Source organism: Peromyscus californicus, unplaced genomic scaffold (genome assembly GCF_007827085.1).
Source record: "Peromyscus californicus insignis strain IS unplaced genomic scaffold, ASM782708v3 Scaffold_54__1_contigs__length_277627, whole genome shotgun sequence".
Lineage (NCBI taxonomy): Eukaryota > Metazoa > Chordata > Mammalia > Rodentia > Cricetidae > Peromyscus > Peromyscus californicus.
The window spans coordinates 128926-146824 of record NW_026294567.1 but is presented as its reverse complement, the minus strand read 5'-3'; the positions used below and the strand labels follow the sequence as shown (position 1 = coordinate 146824).

The 17899-nt window shown below is 39.6% G+C and overlaps 2 protein-coding genes across 3 annotated transcripts in view; both read right to left on the bottom strand.

Moving 5' to 3' along the window:
* The window catches only part of LOC128095956 (disks large homolog 5-like), a 47694-nt gene that overhangs the window by 14855 nt on the left and 14940 nt on the right, over positions 1-17899 (bottom strand). The window contains exons 1-4 of one of the 2 annotated variants that reach the window (XM_052714942.1): positions 5232-5892; positions 4255-4324; positions 2105-2181; positions 1013-1086 (exon numbers count right to left, since the gene is read on the bottom strand). In XM_052714942.1, coding sequence (XP_052570902.1) covers positions 1013-1047 — 35 coding nt within the window. In that variant the 5' untranslated portion in view covers positions 1048-1086; positions 2105-2181; positions 4255-4324; positions 5232-5892. Of the gene's footprint in view, positions 1-1012; positions 1087-2104; positions 2182-4254; positions 4325-5231; positions 5893-17899 lie in introns of those variants that run through there. The other variant, XM_052714941.1, reaches the window with a different exon arrangement.
* Positions 15452-17899, bottom strand: part of LOC128095953 (disks large homolog 5-like) — a gene marked incomplete at its 5' end in the record, with an annotated part of 115604 nt that continues 113156 nt past the window's right edge. The window contains one exon of the mRNA XM_052714938.1: positions 15452-17748. The remainder of the gene's footprint in view (positions 17749-17899) is intronic.

The following is a 17899-nucleotide window of genomic DNA, read 5'->3' as shown; positions in this document are numbered from 1 at the left end:
GGGAACCACACTCAACCTGAGGGATTTTTCTCCTGGGGGTTGCACTGTTCAATTTACCTCTTCCAGCAGTTCATTACAGCATCCTCACAGGTATATTGTATATCTGCTGAGGCACCTCTGAGGAAGTTTTCAACAGCTAGGCATGTGGCTTCCCTGAGTGTACCCCCAACCCAAGTCCAACATTGTAACCAGCCCTGCAGGATCTTCCCAGGTGTGTTTCCATGCTCCTGTATTTAAGCCAGGTGATCCTCCCTCCTTCCCATTCAAACGATGTCATTTCCCAGTAATATTTTATTTCTCAATATGATGAAAAGGGGTTTTTAATGAAGGAATGAGACATTCCTGTGCAGTGTTTGGAAAACAAGCACTTGGTTCCCCACATATGAAATACTTCCAAGAAGCCTACTTTGTTCCTGGTGTCCCAAGCTGATACCAGAAATAAAATGACTGAGGAGAGCATTCTGGGTATTCCTCCCAATGGCAGTAATAGGGTTGAGAGAGGATCTCAGCTGCAAAAACCCTTGAATCCTTCAAGAACAGCAAAGGCAGAAGAAGGTGGCAGCCATCAGAAATGGAAATGAACAAAAAACAGAGGTAAGACTAAAGAAAAAGAAGTCTATGAGCAGCCAGAGAAGGGGACCTAAAAGCTCTGGGTATCATAAGAGTTCAAATGCATGATCATGTCTCCTAGAACAAGAGTCTTATAGCCCAGGATGAAATCAGTAACACTGGGAATGGGCACGTGCATGATAAATCCCATAAAATTCCTGATCCATTGGGCCTCAGGAGAAATATAACACTAGAAGAAACCACTTGTCATTGTCCTTGCCTAGTCACTGTCCTTACCGATGCTCCCCAACAGGTAAAACAGCACAAGTTGCCAAAGAACAGCATTTGAAGAGTTTCTCCTTGTCTACCTATGGTTTTGGTCTGTTATAGAAAATGGGTCCTTGGCCATCTGAACCTTCATAGAACCATGATTTACTCCACTTTTTAGAATCGTGTACATTACCTTCCAATAAAGAGACTCAGCATTGCAGTACTCATCACGTGGATGATCCCAGATAGGAAACTTCAAATTTAGACCTGTGAGGATATAGGAAACACAAATTGCATAATGAAGAGGGAATGCTACTTCTTTACTAAGTAGTTAAATCACTGTGATGAAAACATTTCTTTTAGCTGATGCCATTAACTGACACATGCTTAGCATGTCTTGGCATTGACCAATGAGCGTGTGTATATAATCATCTCTTGTGCTGAGAAAATGGAGTAATGGGGGACAGGTAAGAGTTCCATCAACTCAAGATACTTCTTCCCTTGCATCTTAGTTCTGGGTTTGCAGGTGTGCCTACCAAGATTGATAGGATTGGTGTAAGCATTGGGAAACCGTCCTACCCAATAAGACAACACCACTTTTATTTCTCCAGAAACAGAAGACAAACAAACTAGGAGAAAGGGATATGAAAATTTGCCACTTTTCTCACATTAGTTCGCTCCTCCCTCTCTATTTACAACAATTTTGAGCCTGGAGTGATTTTCCATCTAAGTTAAATTGTCAACATCTTTATGACATGAGTACAAACACTAGCCTCACACCACAGTGCTATCTTCTTCATACAGGCACAGCAGATCCAAACCACCACTGGCACAAAGCCAATGGTTCTACCAAACTAACAGATGGACCTGGGAAAATTAAATGATAGATCCTTTAAAACAAAGTAGAAATTCACACCTTTTATGAGGGAAGGATTGAGAGTTTCATATCCATAAAGTTAAGGGGCAGATTCTGTTTTGGCTATGGTTAAAAACTATTATCTCCTAGCAAAGGTGATTTTCCCATGATTTTAAACAGTATTTGTTTATTCAGTCATTTTAAAAATAAACATTCATATGATGAATATGGAAATCTACTCATGGGTACTTTAAAAACAATGTATTTATTTAGAGAGAAGGGGAAGATGATAGATAGATAGATAGATAGATAGATAGATAGATAGATAGACAGACAGACAGACAGACAGGTGACAAACAATACATGCCATACTATTCTGTGGAGACAAAGGAACAAACTGGGAGGAGGAAATTCTCTCTTTTCACCTACATTGTCATCTCAGTGTCCCTTCCCTGGTACTTTTCATGATCAACTTAAGGATTTGTCTTAGAGGGGTTTTTATGGTTCTGAAATTTAGAGAACAATGTATATCAAAGTGCACTGTGAATGATTTGTGCAGACATTTGTTTCAAATGATGGATGCTCTGAATCAAAGCTAACCCTGGGGATAAGATTCTTGATGGAAGGACTGTTATCTGTCTAGCTGAAGAAACTGCTTGCCCAGAGTAATAGACAGGAAAAGGCAAAAGTGAAGTTACTCTGCCATGCAGGTGAGTGAGTTCATAATGAAAACCACCACTGAATACTAAAAATCACCAAGCAAGATTCCAGGGTGAGTTAATGAAATGGCATGTTCCTTCTTGGCATTGTGCCTCTGAGAATCTATCTTGTGTTTCTCGTGCATTTTTCTGTTGTAAAACTATGGGTTACTAGTGCTATGTATGGCCCTGTGGACAGTCCAGGTTCTAGCATTTAATCAGTTATAGTAGTGTTCACACATATCTAAATATAATATTACAAGTGTCAAAATAAAATTTCTAAGGTACTTCAGAAGTTAACCTTCTAAATCCTAAAGTCTCAAAGACTTAATGAAAAACATTCCAATTAGATGAATTAACGTATACATTTTAGTCTCTCAATCCTTTTTAAACAACAATTACTGAAAAGATGATGCAAAATAATGTGCACAGAACAGGATATACTAATGTTCATGTTTAAATTCATAATCGCTCTAAATGTTGTATTTCAGGACCTATATGAATGCAACTAGTCACTCGGAAATTATACCCAGACGTTTGGCTTTATTTAATATTTGATGGTGCTCAGAATATGCTATCTCAAAACATGGTGACTAGTCATAGGAAGAATTTGAGCCAACGAATGAATGTGAGGAAGGACTCTGCTTTTACCCTGAAGCTGCTCATAAAAGCTAGAAAGGGCTTCCTGACATTTCCTGAAACAGGTCAGAAGCACCACATGTCCCTCCATGGAGGAAAGAAAGGAGCAGCCTCATAGCTACAGACTGATGAAGGCATACACAGGGGACAGGAGCCAAAAGCCCTCACTATTTGCCATTCACCTGCTTGGCTCATAATGGTTTTATTTTGTCACACACTCTATAACATTCCACTTGCCATCAACTCCAGTATAAAATCTCAGGTCTCAGCACTTGTTTTGGGCTTTCCTTCCTTGGGAAGGATCTGGTGTTGTGAAAGTTTGTACTAGGTAAGTCTCCATGCTTTTCTCCTCTCTGTCTGCTTTGTTATGGAGTCCCCAACAAGGGACTAAATGTGGGTAGAAGGAAAAAGCATTTTTCCTCCTGCATTTACTATTTTTCTTCCAAAACTCTTATTTGTCAACCAAATGATAACACTCTCATTTTTTAAAAAAAGTTCTCTCTTCTTCAAAAAACGTCTTCTATTAGAGCCAACAAATAAAACTGTTTTATTTTCCCTTCTAAGGATACCTTGGAGGAATGGGAATTTGAATGGAACAGGCCCTCATCAGTTCATATGGAGTGGCATTATTAGGAGGTGGGGCTTTGTTGGAGTAAGTGTGGCCTTGTTGGAGGTTGTATGTCACTGTGGGGGAGGACTTTGAGGCCTCTTATGCTAAAGGCACTCCTGGTGTTTCAGAGCACTTTTGTTGCCTGTGGGGTCCAGATGTAGCTCCTTCTCCACTCCCAGCTCCTTCTCCATGTCCTGATCATGTCCTGCATGCCTCCATGTCCTGCCATGATGACAATGGACTAAACCTCTGAAACTGTAAGCCACAGCTGATTAAAGGTTTTCCTTTATAAAAGTTGCTGTGGTTATGGTGTCTCTTCACAATAATACAAACCCTAACTAAGACAGAAGGTATCCAAAATAATTACAGAGCCCACAGGGAATAAATAAACAGTAATGAATTCTTCTTAAAATTAATTAAATGATTCAATTCCAGCCTGGTCTACAGCGTGAGTTCCAGGATAGACTCCAAAGTTATACAAATAAATCTTGTCTTAAAACAAAACAAAACAAAACTTAAGTAACGAAGTCACACAACTTCCTAATTGTTCATGTTTCAGTTAGGTTCCAGGGTACTTCACAGTCAAATATTTATTCACCAAAGAAAGATAATGAAATGCCACTTAAGATTACCTTTTCCTGAATATGATGTAAACATTTGTGGAAATGCTCAATAATAATCACAGGCATTATGAAATTCTTCCTAAGGAAGGTAAAAAGAAGATAGTTAAAAGCATAAGTGAATGAACTGAGCCAGGCTGACCATCTGTGTCTGCAGAAAAAAATCTAGTCCAAAGTCAAAAATCTGAATTGTGGTGACAGTGACTGTCTCACACTTTTCTTTGAAAAGATAAAGGGATCCTGCCCAGAGCTCCCATCTGGACCAGAGGTGAGTGTCTGGGATCATACCAGGGAGGCCTGGCCCTAGGTCCCATGCCCGGGCCCAGCCATTCCTGGGGGAAGACCCGCCCAACTGGGCCCTAGTTGATGGCCAGCAGGCAGGGCTCCACTGGGAAGGTTCCCCTTCTCTAAGACTCCCCAGTGGACCCTGCAATCTACATGCCCTGCCCCCACACCCATCTACCAGAGACCCCATCCACTTCCTGAGACTTAGAGACCAGCCCCCAGGTCCCATCTTGCCCAGAGCTCCCATCTGGCCTAGAGAGCTCTCATCAGGCCCAGAGAGCTCCCATCTGGCCCAGAGCTCCCATTTGGCCCAGAGAGCTCTCATCAGGCCCAGAGAGCTCCCATTTGGCCCAGGGAGCTCCCATCTGGCCCAGAGGAAGAGAGAGCTCTCATTGGACAAAGAGTTGTCATTGGACCAAGAGTAACATCAGGAGACAGGGAATCTGCCAGCCCTGATTAGACCAAGAGTGGCTTTCTGAGAAGTAGAATCCACCACCTCTCATTGGACCAAGAGTGTAGCTGGAGTTTCCTCTCTGGGTTCTGCCAAGCCCTGCAGTCCGACAGCCCACTTATAAAATAAACACACAGACACTTACATTATTTACAAACTGTATGGCCATGGCAGGCTTCTTGCTAACTGTTCTTATATCTTGAATTAACCCATTTCTATAACTCTATACCTTGCCACGTGGCTTGTGGCTTACCAGCATCTTCACATGCTGCTTGTGCTGGCGGCAGCTGGCAGTGTCCTCCTTCCTTTCCTGTTCCCTTAATTCTCTTTTCTGTTAGTGTCGCCTATACTTCCTGTCTGGCCACTGGCCAATCAGTGTTTTATTTATTAACATATTTGCCATACAGAACATCCCACAGCACTATTAAAATAGAAAAGGGGAAATATGGTGATATTTTAATTGTACTGAAATGTGATTTTATTTGCATGTTAATAAATAAAGTTGCCTGGGGGTCAGAGCTAATAGCAAGCCATCACAGAAGCTGGGCGGTGGTGCTGCATGCCTTTAATCCTAGCTCTTGGGAGGCAGAGCTAGGCCAATGTCTGTGTGTTCAAGGATACAGCCAGTATGGAGACACATGCCTTTAATCTCAATACCAACCATAGAAGACCTGGAGGTCTGTACAGATGGGCAGTGATGAGGAGGTCATGTGGTTGGATTTACAACCAATGAAAAGGCAGAATAGAAAGTCAATAAAAAGCACAAACACACAGGAAGTAGCTCTCTTGTGGAGAGGTAGGACAGCAGCGGCAGTGAAGGGTAAGGTTTTTAATCTCAGCTCTTACCTATTGCTCTGACCTCTTGGCTTTCATGTCTGAATCCACTCTGTGTTTCTTATTTTAAAAGGTGGTTACATCTATACAAGAGAGGCTTCCTGAAATGCCAAATCTGTCAGCTCTGACTGGACCAAGAGCCCTGATAATACCAAGAATGAATCCATGAGGAGATGGGCAGATGTCAAGGCAGAAGTACATACAACAACATAAAGAGCAATACAGCAACACCAGAATCTAGCCCTCCTCCAACAGCAAGACCTGAACATCACAAAGTGGAAGAAGGAGAAGAAAGTAACCTTAAGAATAGCATCATGAAGATGCTAGAGGCCTTTAAAGAAAAAATCAAATATGAAATTGAGAAAGAGATAAACAAAAAAGTGGAGGAAATCAATAAAGAAAATGAAAAGTCAAACAAAAAATGGGAAGAACTCTATAAAAAAAACTATAGGAAAGGACAAATAAAGCAGAAGAAAACTATAAATCCTTTAAAGAAAGCCATGAGAAAGCAATGAAACAGGTGAGGGAAACAGTCCAAAATCTGAAAAGGGAAATAGAAACAATGAAGAAGACATAAACAGAGGGAATGCTGGAAATAGAAAATCTGAGTAAATGAACAGGAAACACAGATGCAAGCATAACCAACAGAATACAAGAGATGGAAGAGAGGATCTCTGGTGTAGAGGATACAATAGAGGAAATGGATTCATCAGTCAAAGAAAATACAGATGCCAAAAAAATCATAACACAAAATGTCCAAGAACTCTGGGACACGATGAAAAGACCAAAACTATGAATAATAGGGATAGAGGAAGGAAAAGAATACCAACTCAAAGGCACAGAAAATATATTCAACAAGATCATAGAAGAAAATTTTCCCAACTTAAAGAAGGAAATGCCTATGAAGATACAAGAAGCCTATAGAACACCAAACAGACTAGACCCCCCCCAAAAAAAAATAGTCTCCTCGCCACATAATAATTCAATGACTAAACATACAGAATAAAGAAAAAAATATTAAGAGCAACAAAGGAAAAAGACCAAGTGACTTATAAAGACAAAGCCATCAGAATAACACCCAATTTCTCAATGGAGACTTTGAAAGCCAGAAGGACCTGGACAGATATAATGCAGACACTAAGAGACCATGGATGCCAGCTTAGACTAATATGCCCAGCAAAATTTTCTATCATCATAGACGGAGTGAACAAGACATTCCAAGACAAAGCCAGATTTAAGCAATACTTATCCACAAACCCAGCCCTACAGAAAGCACTAGAAGGAAAATTCCAACCTAAGGAAGTCAGATATACCCACAAAAACACAGGCAATAGAAAAACACCACAGCAGTAAACCCCAAAGAAGAGAAGTACATACACACTACCACCAAAAAATAACAGGAATGAACAATCACTGGTCATTAATATCCATTAATATCAATGGAGTTAATTCACCTATAAGCAGACAAAGGCTAACAGAATGGATATGAAAGCAGGACCCATCTTTCTGCTGCATACAAGAAACACACCTCAAATTCAAAGATAGACACTACCTAAGAATAAAAGGTTGGGAAAATTCTTTCCAATCAAATGGTCTTAAGGAGCAAGCAGGTGTGGCCATCCTAATATCCAGCAAAATAGACTTCAAACTAAAATCAATCAAAAGAGATCAAGAAGGGCATTATATACTCATCACAGGAAAGATCCACCAAGATGAAGTTTCAATTCTGAACATTTATGCCCCAAACACAAGGATACCCACATATGTAAAAGAAACATTACTAAAGCTTAAATCATATATAAAACCCCACACATTAATAGTGGGAGACTTCAACACCTCACTCACACCACTGTACAGACCTGCCAAATCTAAACTTAACAGAGAAATAAAGGTCTTAACTGATGTTATGATTCAAATGGACTTAATCGATATCTACAGATATTCCATCCTAACAAAAAAGAATATACCTTCTCAGCACCTCATGGATCCTTCTCTAAAATCAACCACATACTTGGCCACAAAGCAAATTTCAACAGATACAAAACAATTGGAATAACCTCCTGTGTTCTATCAGACCACCACAGTTTAAAGTTAGATTTCAACAACAACAAAAACTACAGAAAGCCTACAATCTCATGGAAACTAAATAATGCTCAATTGAATCACCAATGGGTTAAGAAAGAAAGAAATTGAAGACTTCCTAGAGATCAATGAAAATGAATATACCACATACCCAAACTTATAGCACACTATGAAAGCAGTGCTAAGAGGGAAATTCATAGTACTAAATGTCCACATAAAGAAGTTGGAGAAATCTCACACTAGTGACTTAACAGCACACCTGAAAGCTCTAGAACAAGAAGAAGCAAAGTCACCCAAGAAAAATAGATGCCAGGAAATAATCAAATTGACAGCTGAAATCAATAAAATAGAAACAAAGAGAACAATACAAAAAATTAATGAAACAAAGAGTTGGTTCTTTGAGAAAATCAACAAGATAGACAAGCCCTTATCCAAACTAACAAAAAGGAGGAGAGAGAGAGCATACAAATTAACAAAATCAGAAATGAAAAGGGGGACATAACAACTAACACTGAGGAAATCCAGAGAATCATCAGGTCATAATTCAAAAACCTCTATTCCACAAAACTGGAAAAATCTAAAAGAAATGGATAATTTTCTGGATAGGTGCCACATACCTAAGTTAAATCAAGACCAGATAAACTATTTAAACAGTCCAATAACCCCTAAGGAAATAGAATCAGTCATTAAAAGTCTCCCAACCAAAACAGCCCAGGATCAGATGGTTTTGGTGCAGAATTCTACCAGATCTTCAAAATAGAGTTAATACCAATACTCTTTAAATTGTTTCCCACAATAGAAACAGAAGGAACATTACCAAACTCCTTCTATGAGGCTACAATTACCCTGATTCCCAAGCCAAACAAAGATGCAACAAAGAAAGAGAACTACAGACCAATCTCCCTCATGAACATTGATGCAAAAATACTCAATAAAATACTGGTAAACAGTCTCCAAGAACACCTCAAAACAATTATCCACCATGATCAAGTAGGCCTCATCCCAGGGATGCAAGGGTGGTTCAACATATGAAAGTCTGTCAATGTAATACACCATATAAACAAACTCAAAGAAAAAAAACCCACATGATCATTTCACTAGATGCAGAAAAGGCATTTGACAACATCGAACACCCCTTCATGATAAAGGTCTTGGAATACAGGGAACACACCTAAACATAATAAAGGCAATTTACAGCAAGCCAACAACCAACATCAAAGTAAATGGAGAGAACTCAAAGTGATTCCACTAAAATAAGGAACAAGGCAAGGCTGTCCGCTCTCCCCATACTTATTCAATACAGTACTTGAAGTTCTAGCCAGAGCAATAAGACAACATAAGGAGAACAAAGGGGATACAAATTTGAAAGGAAGAAGTCAAAATTTCGCTATTTGCAGATGACATGATAGTATACATGAGTGACCCCAAAAATTTGACCAAGGAAATCATACAGCTTATAAACACCTTCAGCAACATAGCAGGATACAATATTATACAGGATACTGATAAAAAAAAAATCAGTAGTCCTCCTATATAAAATTGACAAACAGGCTGGGAAGGAAATCAGAGATACATCACCCTTTACAATAGCCACGAATGATATAAAATACCTTGGGGTAACTCTAACTGAGCAAGTGAAGGACCTGTATGACAAGAACTTTAAGTCCCTGAAAAAAGAAATTTAAGAAGATGTCAGAAACTAGATACATCACCCTTTACAATATCCACAAATGACATAAAATACCTTGGGGTAACTCTAACTGACCAAGTGAAGGACCTGTATGACAAAAACTTTAAGTCCCTGAAAAAAGATATTGAAGAAGATGTCAGAAAATGGAAAGATCTCCCATGCTCATGGATAGGCAGGATTAACATAATAAAATGGCAATCTACCAAAAGCAATATACAGATTCAATGCAATACCCATCAAAATACCAACACAGTTCTTCACAGACCTAGAAAGAACAATACTCAACTTCATATGGAAAAACAAAAACCCAGGATAGCCAAAAGAATCTTGTACAATAAAACAACCTCTGGAGGCATCACGATCCCTGACTTAAAGCTCTTCTATAGAACCACAGTAATAAAAACAGCTTGGTACTGGCATAAAAACTGACATGTGGACCAATGGAATTGAATTGAAGACCCTGACATTAATCTGCACACCTATGAACATATAATTTTTGACAAAGAAATGAAAACTGTACCATGGAAAAGAGAAAGCATCTTCACCAATTGGTGCTGGCATAACTGGATGTCATCATGTAGAAGGCTACAAATAGATCCATATCTGTCACCGTGCACAAAACTTAAGTCCAAGTGGATCAAAGACCTCAACATAAATCCAGTTACTCTGAATCTGATAGAAGAGAAAGTAGGAAGTAGTTTTGAATGCATTGGCACAGGAGAACACTTCCTAAATATAACACCAGTAGCACAGACACTGAGAGAAACAATTAATCAATGGGACCTCTTGAAACTTAGAACCTTTTGTAGAGCAAAGGACATGGTCAACAAGACAAGTGACAGCTTACAGAATCGATAAAGGTCTTCACCATCACCACATCTGACAGAGGGCTGATATCTAGAATATATAAAGAACTCAAGAAATTAGACATCAAAATGCCCAACAGTTCAATTAAGAAATGGGCTATAGAGCTAAACAGAGAATTCTCAACAGAGGAAACTCAAATGGCTGAAAGACATTTAAGGAATTGCTCAACATCCCTAATCATCAGGGAAATGCAAATCAAAACAACTCTGAGATACCACCTTAAACCTGTCAGAACGGCTAAGATCAAAAACACTAAAGACAGCTTATGCTGGAGAGGATGTGGAGCACGGGGAACTCTCCTCCACTGTTGGTAGGAGTGCAAGCTTGTACAGCCACTTTGGAAATCAATATGGAGCTTTCTTATAAAATTGGGAATCAATCTCCCCCAAGACCCAGCTATACCACTCTTGGGCATATTCCCAAGGAATGTTCAATCATACCACATGGGCAAATACTCAGCTATGTTCACAGCAGCATTATTTGTGATAGTCAGAACCTGGAAACAACCTAGATGACCTTCAACTGAAGAATGGATAAGTAAAATGTGGTACATATACACAATGGAATACTACTCAGCAGAGAAAAACAATGACATTGTGTGGTTTGCAGGCAAATGGATGGATCTAGAAAAAAATCATCCTGAGTGAGGTAATCCAGGCTTAGAAAGACAAACATGGTAGGCACTAACTTATAGGCAGATACTAGATGTAAAACAAAGGATGACTAGACTGCTACTCACAACTCCAGGGAGGCTACCTAGTAAGGAGGACTGTAAGAAAGACACAGGGATCGCCCAATGACAGAGAAATGGATGATATACATGAGCAAAGTGGACGTGTGCTGTAGGATGGTCTGTATGTCAAATGTGTTGCTGATGGGTCAATAAATAAATCACTGATTGGCCCGTGGCCAGGCAGGAAGTATAGGCGGGACAAGGGGGAGAATAGAGCTGGGAAGTGGAAGGCTGAGTGAGAGAGACACTGCCAGCTGCCATGATGAGAAACAACATGTAAAGATGCCGGTAAGCCACAAGCCACATGGCAAGGTATAGATTAATAGAAATGGATTAATTTAAGCTGTAAGAACAGTTAGCAAGAAGCCTGCCACGGCCATACAGTTTGTAACCAATATAAGTCTCTGTGTTTAATTGGTCGGGTCTGAGCGGTTGTGGGACTGGCGGGTGTCAGAGATTTATCCTGACTGTGGGCCAGGCAGGAAAACTTAGCTACAGACGTGGGGCGGTAATGAAGGGCAAGGATCGGGGAAAGAGAGTGTAGAGGAGTGGGAGATTCCAGCTGGATCAAGAACAGAGAGGCAGAACAAGGAAAGAGAGACCATGACAAATGAAGACCCCATGGGAATAGGAAGAAGCAAAGTGCTAGAATGGTCCCCAGAAATCCACAAAGATACCTCCAAAATAGACTACTGGCAATGGTTGAGAGAAAGCCTGAACTGACCTACTCTGGTGATCGGATGGCCAAACACCTAACTGTCATGGTAGAACTCTCATCCAATGACTGATGGAAGCAGATGCAGAGATCCACGGCCAAACCCCAGGTGGAACTCTGGGAGTCCAATTAGCAAGAAAGAGGAGGGATTGTATGAGTGAGAGATGTAGAGATCATGGTTGGAAAAAGCACAGGGACACATCGCTAAACTAGGGGAAACACATGAACTATGAACCAATAGCTGAGGAGACCCCAACTGGATCAGGCCCTCTGGACAAGTCAGACAGTCGATTAGCTTGATCTGTTTGGGAGGCATCCAGGCAGTGGGACCTGGACCTGTCCTTAGTGCATGAGCTGGCTTTTTGGAGCCTGGGGCCTATGATGGGACACTTTGCTTAGCCTGGGTGAAGGGAGGAGAAGACTGGACCTTTCTTGACTGAATCTACCAGGCTGAGCTGAATCCCCAGGGGAGTCCTTGCCCTGGAGGAGATGGGAATGGGGGGTTAATTGGAGGGAGGGTGGGGAGGAGGGAGGACAGGGGAATCCATAGCTGATATGTAAAATTAAATTAAATTATAACATAAAAAGATAAAATTTGTATCAGATTTTAATGCTATTGAACTGCAAACTTTTAAATAATTCAGTTTTAAAATTCTTTGAGAATTTCATCTATGCATACAGTGTATTTTGATCATATTACCACTCATTACTCACAAATGGGCCCTGATCCACTCTGCTAATCCCAACATTACTAAATCCATGCCTTTTGTTTTGTTTTAAATCATCTATGTAAGGCAGCACTGCATACCCATATGCTCATGTGTTAGAGCCATCACTGAGTTTGCTCAAACTACCTGGCATCAGCACCCTAAAGTAAACTGACTCTTCCTCCTCCAAAAGCCACCCACTGCCACCAGCTACTCAGTTAGGTGTTTGAGCCAGTGAACACCTTTCTCTTCCATACTAGAATGTTCATGGCTTGACTTTGAAGTTCATGAGTGCAGTAGTCCTGTCATGCCCAGAAGATACTATTTTATTTCAAGTGTTGTAATATGCTACAAACATTTCAGAGATATCAAGTTTTATATAAAATATGATTATGTGTTAGGAGGAATTCTGAAGAAAATGTTAGTGTTCTTATTTGACTGATAATATTCCCATGTGAGTTATAATTAAATGAATCAAGGCAGTACTGCATCATGAATCTGACTGTTGCTTTTTATACGTGAAAATTATTGAGGTAATTTCTTCTGTCTATATAACTTCTAAAATGCAGAGTCAGAAGCTGAAGGTGACAAAAGACCACTGGAAACTACACTGAGGCTATATTCATACTCTTGATATTTCAGATAACCATGATTTGCATTTGGTGCTTGAAAGCTGGTCTGAATGATATTTAGGACATGACTGTCAGTTTGCCTCAGTTCTTCTCTTGCACATTAACATAGAGAATTACAGTAGGTTTGGTGATGTAAACAGTGTGTTCACTCCAATGCACTCTACAGCCCAATGATTAAGGCTAGAAAGGGAGCCCTGATGTCATCCTCATCAGAACAGCATTGTCCTTGTCGACAGCCTGAATTTTGAATTAAGTGGATAGTGTAGGCATCAAGATACTTGTGTTTATCAATATTCAGTCCCCATTGGACTCCTGTCTGGATTGTTTTACTGATTTTGTTTCTCGTGATTTTGTATGTATATACATTTATGGGTGCATATATATGTTTAACATATTTCCAACCAAAATCTGCTTCAGTAATTCTTCTCTATTTCTTTTTCCAGAAACATGGTCCATGATGTTCCATTTTTTCTTACAAGATTTCAGAGACTTGAACTTAATATACAATAGCATATCAAATGTGGACATGTTTTCTCAAAGAAGGATCCCCATTGTATTATTTTTATACTCCGAGGATGATGTGTAATACCAATCACCAAAGCATTAGCAAATAAAGACTTTTCCCACACATTGTCAGACTTCCTCCTATATTTAATTTTCCTTCTTCTGACTTTTCTTGATTAACATTCTGGAGTGACCCATCTCATCCCGACCTTTCAACTGCAGGCACTTCTACATTTCATTTCATCAACTTGCTGCATCTCCTCTTTACTTAAAGGATTCCAGACTAGTTATTTAATGGGGTGTCCTTGTGCTGCTGAGCTCAATGCTAGAAACCCCCTACTAAGTTTGCTGTCTTTAGAAAAATAACATCCCCAAAGAAAAAAATGATCGGCCCATCACATTCTGGAAAATCTGTGAGATGGCATCAGAAATTGGTAGTCTTAAATCCTCCATTTCCTTCTGACTTTTCTCTAAAATATGTCCTTAAAATTTTGGCAATGGGGATTTAGCTCAGTGGTAGAGTGCTTGCCTAGCAAGCCTTGGGCTTGGTCCTCAGCTCTGAGAAAAAAGTGATCTAAATGTATTCTTCAGAGTATCTAGCCTGTTAATATTTCTGGACCAGAAACTCTTGCCTCTCCATTATAATAATCCATGCTAGAACCCATGCTAGAACCCAATCTGTTTTATCTCAACCTCTCTGTATCATCTGCTGCAACAAGGATTCCTTATTCCTTTTCTAGAGTTCTATACAAACCCTGGAGCATTCATTTAGAAAGATTCTTGGGGGCCTAGAATGCCAGGGCCCCCTGGATAACTAGTATTTGTCCCACCTCACCTCACATATCAACACAAAGAAAAAGTGGGACCACTGAGAGACAACTGGAATGGAACGAAATTTGAGGGCTATTTTTGGGAAACACAAATCCTAGAATTGTCCAGAATTAAAGGGCTACAGATACTAAAAGAAAAATTCTGAGTTCTTCAACCATACCTAGTTCTCTGACCAATATGGGGAAGAAGGACAAATGTTCTGAGTCCATCCTGCCTTTGGTGAACCCAATAAACACTATAGTGTATAGCCTGAAAACTGTATATACTCCTAACTGTCTCTCTCTGTTTCTGTCTCTCTGTCAGTCTTCTGCCTATCTCTCTCTCTCTCTCTCTCTCTCTCTCTCTCTCTCTATATATATATATATATATATATATATATATATATATATATATATCTATATATCTATTTCATCACCTATCTCTATCCATCCATCCATCCATCCATCCATCCATCCTTCCGTCTTCTCCTACAACTACTCTTCCTCTTTTATTTCTCCTTCTTCTTGATCTTCCCTTATTCATCCCGGATATTATAACCATTTTTGCCTCCCTGAATTTTTACAGGGCTTTAGAAAATGCTAATTACATCATAAAAAATAAAAAAAACCTTTTCTTTGTAGGTTTTATTCTCCATATTTTCCCACCCAAAATCTTTATAATCCCTATCTTTCCTGGTAGTTGCTAAAATATGAGGTTCCTTAGATCTCTGACACTGTGACACTAAAAGTATTGTGAAAAGGAGTGTTTGTTTAAAAAATGCAAGTTGTGCTTAAAATGAGCCCAAAACCTACATCCAAAAACTTGATACTTTAATAACTTGCAAACGCATCATTTTAGTTTGTTTCTTTATATGACAAATGTAATTTACATACAATGAATTCAATGAGTTGAAATATTCAGTGTTTATTAGTTCTCTATCATGAAGTTTACAAAAATGTTTTCTGACTAAATAAATTCTTGTCAAGAGGTAAAATCTGTAGAGTTTTCTAAATGGAAATGGAAAGTTGTACTCAAACCCAGAAAAGTCATAAGTCAGAAATTTTACGGAAGAGAAAAAAATCAAGATCATATATGAAACTGCTGTATTTATTAAAATTCCTTAGGACAAAATTCATTACATTTGTATACAATTAGAGTGTAATTCTCTGTTTGAAATAAAAGTGATAGAAGATGCCACTTAGTTTCAACCTTTTATACAGAGAAAAGGAAAATCCATGCTAGAACTTGCATTTGATAGCCTTAAAATGGCCTGCAAAAAGAGCCTGTCTTAGTCAGGGAGCATTCTGTCTCTCAACTACTTGATACAAAAGACTTTCAAAAGATCAATGAAACCTCCTGTCAAAGCTTGGCTCATGGGATTGTAGGCTATGTGAACAGACGAGATCAATCTGAATGCTATAGAAGTGGGAAAGTAGGTGAGACACTTACAAAAACCTCCTTGAAATACAGGCTATGTAATCTAATGAAATCTGAGAGAAATTATTTCCTGATGGACTGGCTCACAGGAAGCATTGGGGATGCTTGGTTATCACAAGCAGAGGTCTCACACACACTGGAAGATGATGAAGGAAGGATGGGGTTTTCCTGATAAAATATATATGAGAGAAGCAGTGCTTTGCGGCCAATTCACTGGGCATGATAGAGCACTGGGCTGTGCTTACAGAAGAGGTCAAACATAAAATGGTTGATTCACCAGGGACTTCAGGACTTGTGTTTGCCTTTAGTGCCTTTGCAGAGCTCCATGGGACAATGTGAACTTATACAAACAACTAACATTTTAAGGAATGGGTGAAATGTTGTGTAACAATTTTCCTTTGTATGACATGAAATACTTTTCTATTATTTTTGAGACAATAATTACATTATTTTCTCTTATTTTTCATCCTTCCAAACCCTCACTACACTCCTCCTTGCTCTGTTTCTAATTTATGACCTCTATATTCATTAATTGTTGCTATGTTCATATACATATATATGTGCATGAAGACATATATATGTGTGTGTGTGTGTGTGTGTGTGTGTGTGTGTGTGTGTGTGTGTATCCATATAGTTATATATTCCTAAATGTAAACCAATCATTCTGTATAGCTAGCATATATGTTTTCAGGACTGATCATTTAATATTGAGTATCCAACTGGTGTGCTCTTCCCTGAGTAGGACTATTTCCTTAAGTCTCAGAAAGTTCTGTGGAAAGAGAGAGGAGGTTCATAATACTCAGCAATTAAACCATGGCTGGGAAAGCTGAAATTTACAGGATTAACAAGGCCCTTCCGCTCCCAAGGTTAAATAGGTGTAATTAAGGAGAACTGAGGAAATGAGACCCTCTGTCTCATTCAGCTGCAAACAAGTCATGCAGACACATTCAGAGTTCTAGTCTTCATGAGTCACCCATTCTAATGTGAGCCTTTGTGATGCCACACATTAGAGTTATTCATATTCCTATAAGTAATACCATACCTATACTCCTGTAATAACCTCAATAAACTCATTAATTTGAGGGAAAAAGAATTACACAGTCTTCCCTGAGAGGCAGACAGATAAAGAGGAACTGATAAGTAATACAAAAAGCCAACTTCTGGCTTCCTTTTTATTTTCTATACTGAGACAAAGGCTTAGTAGGCTGTGTCTTCCACCAGCAGGCTGCCTCTTCCAGCTGTCTGCTTCAGGACAGATAGGTATGTTCACAGTCAGTGCTGAACATGGTCACTTGAAGATGCAGGTGATCACCCAGACTGTCACCGACAGTCAGAGGACCTAGTTTGATCCTGTGCTTGTTCCCGCCAGAGTCCAAGAGTTTCCAGCTTGGGTAGGCTATCTCTGTGGTTTTCCCCATCATGATCTTGACCTCACTCTGGTTGTTTCTGGATGTTCGAACATTTAGAAATAGAAAAAAAGTTGCTGGGCATAGTGATGCATGCCATGATCTCAACCAATTGGGAAATGAGGAGGAGAATGGAAGACTGACTGCAGTGCAAGTTCCAGGAGAGCCTGTGTCTCAAAAAAGTCATGTGAACTGTGCCACCATTCTCATGGCTGCTGAGGCCAGATTTGGGGAGTCTGAAGCCAGGCTTTGTCTTGTGCAGCTCTGAGTAAGGTTGAGGAGGCTGTCCCTTGGGTAAACTGAAGCATGTGAAAAGGAGAAGAAACCAGCAGACACCTGAGACACTCCTCTCCCTGTAGAAGACAGGAAAGTTGACATTCACAGAGGGGGAGTCTCAAGCCTGAACTTTGAGAAGCGGCTAGGCAAAGTCTTATCTCCCAGTTCATTTCCTGAACATGATCCAACTACCAAGAGTGGGCTGAGATGAACATTGTAAAAGGCAGG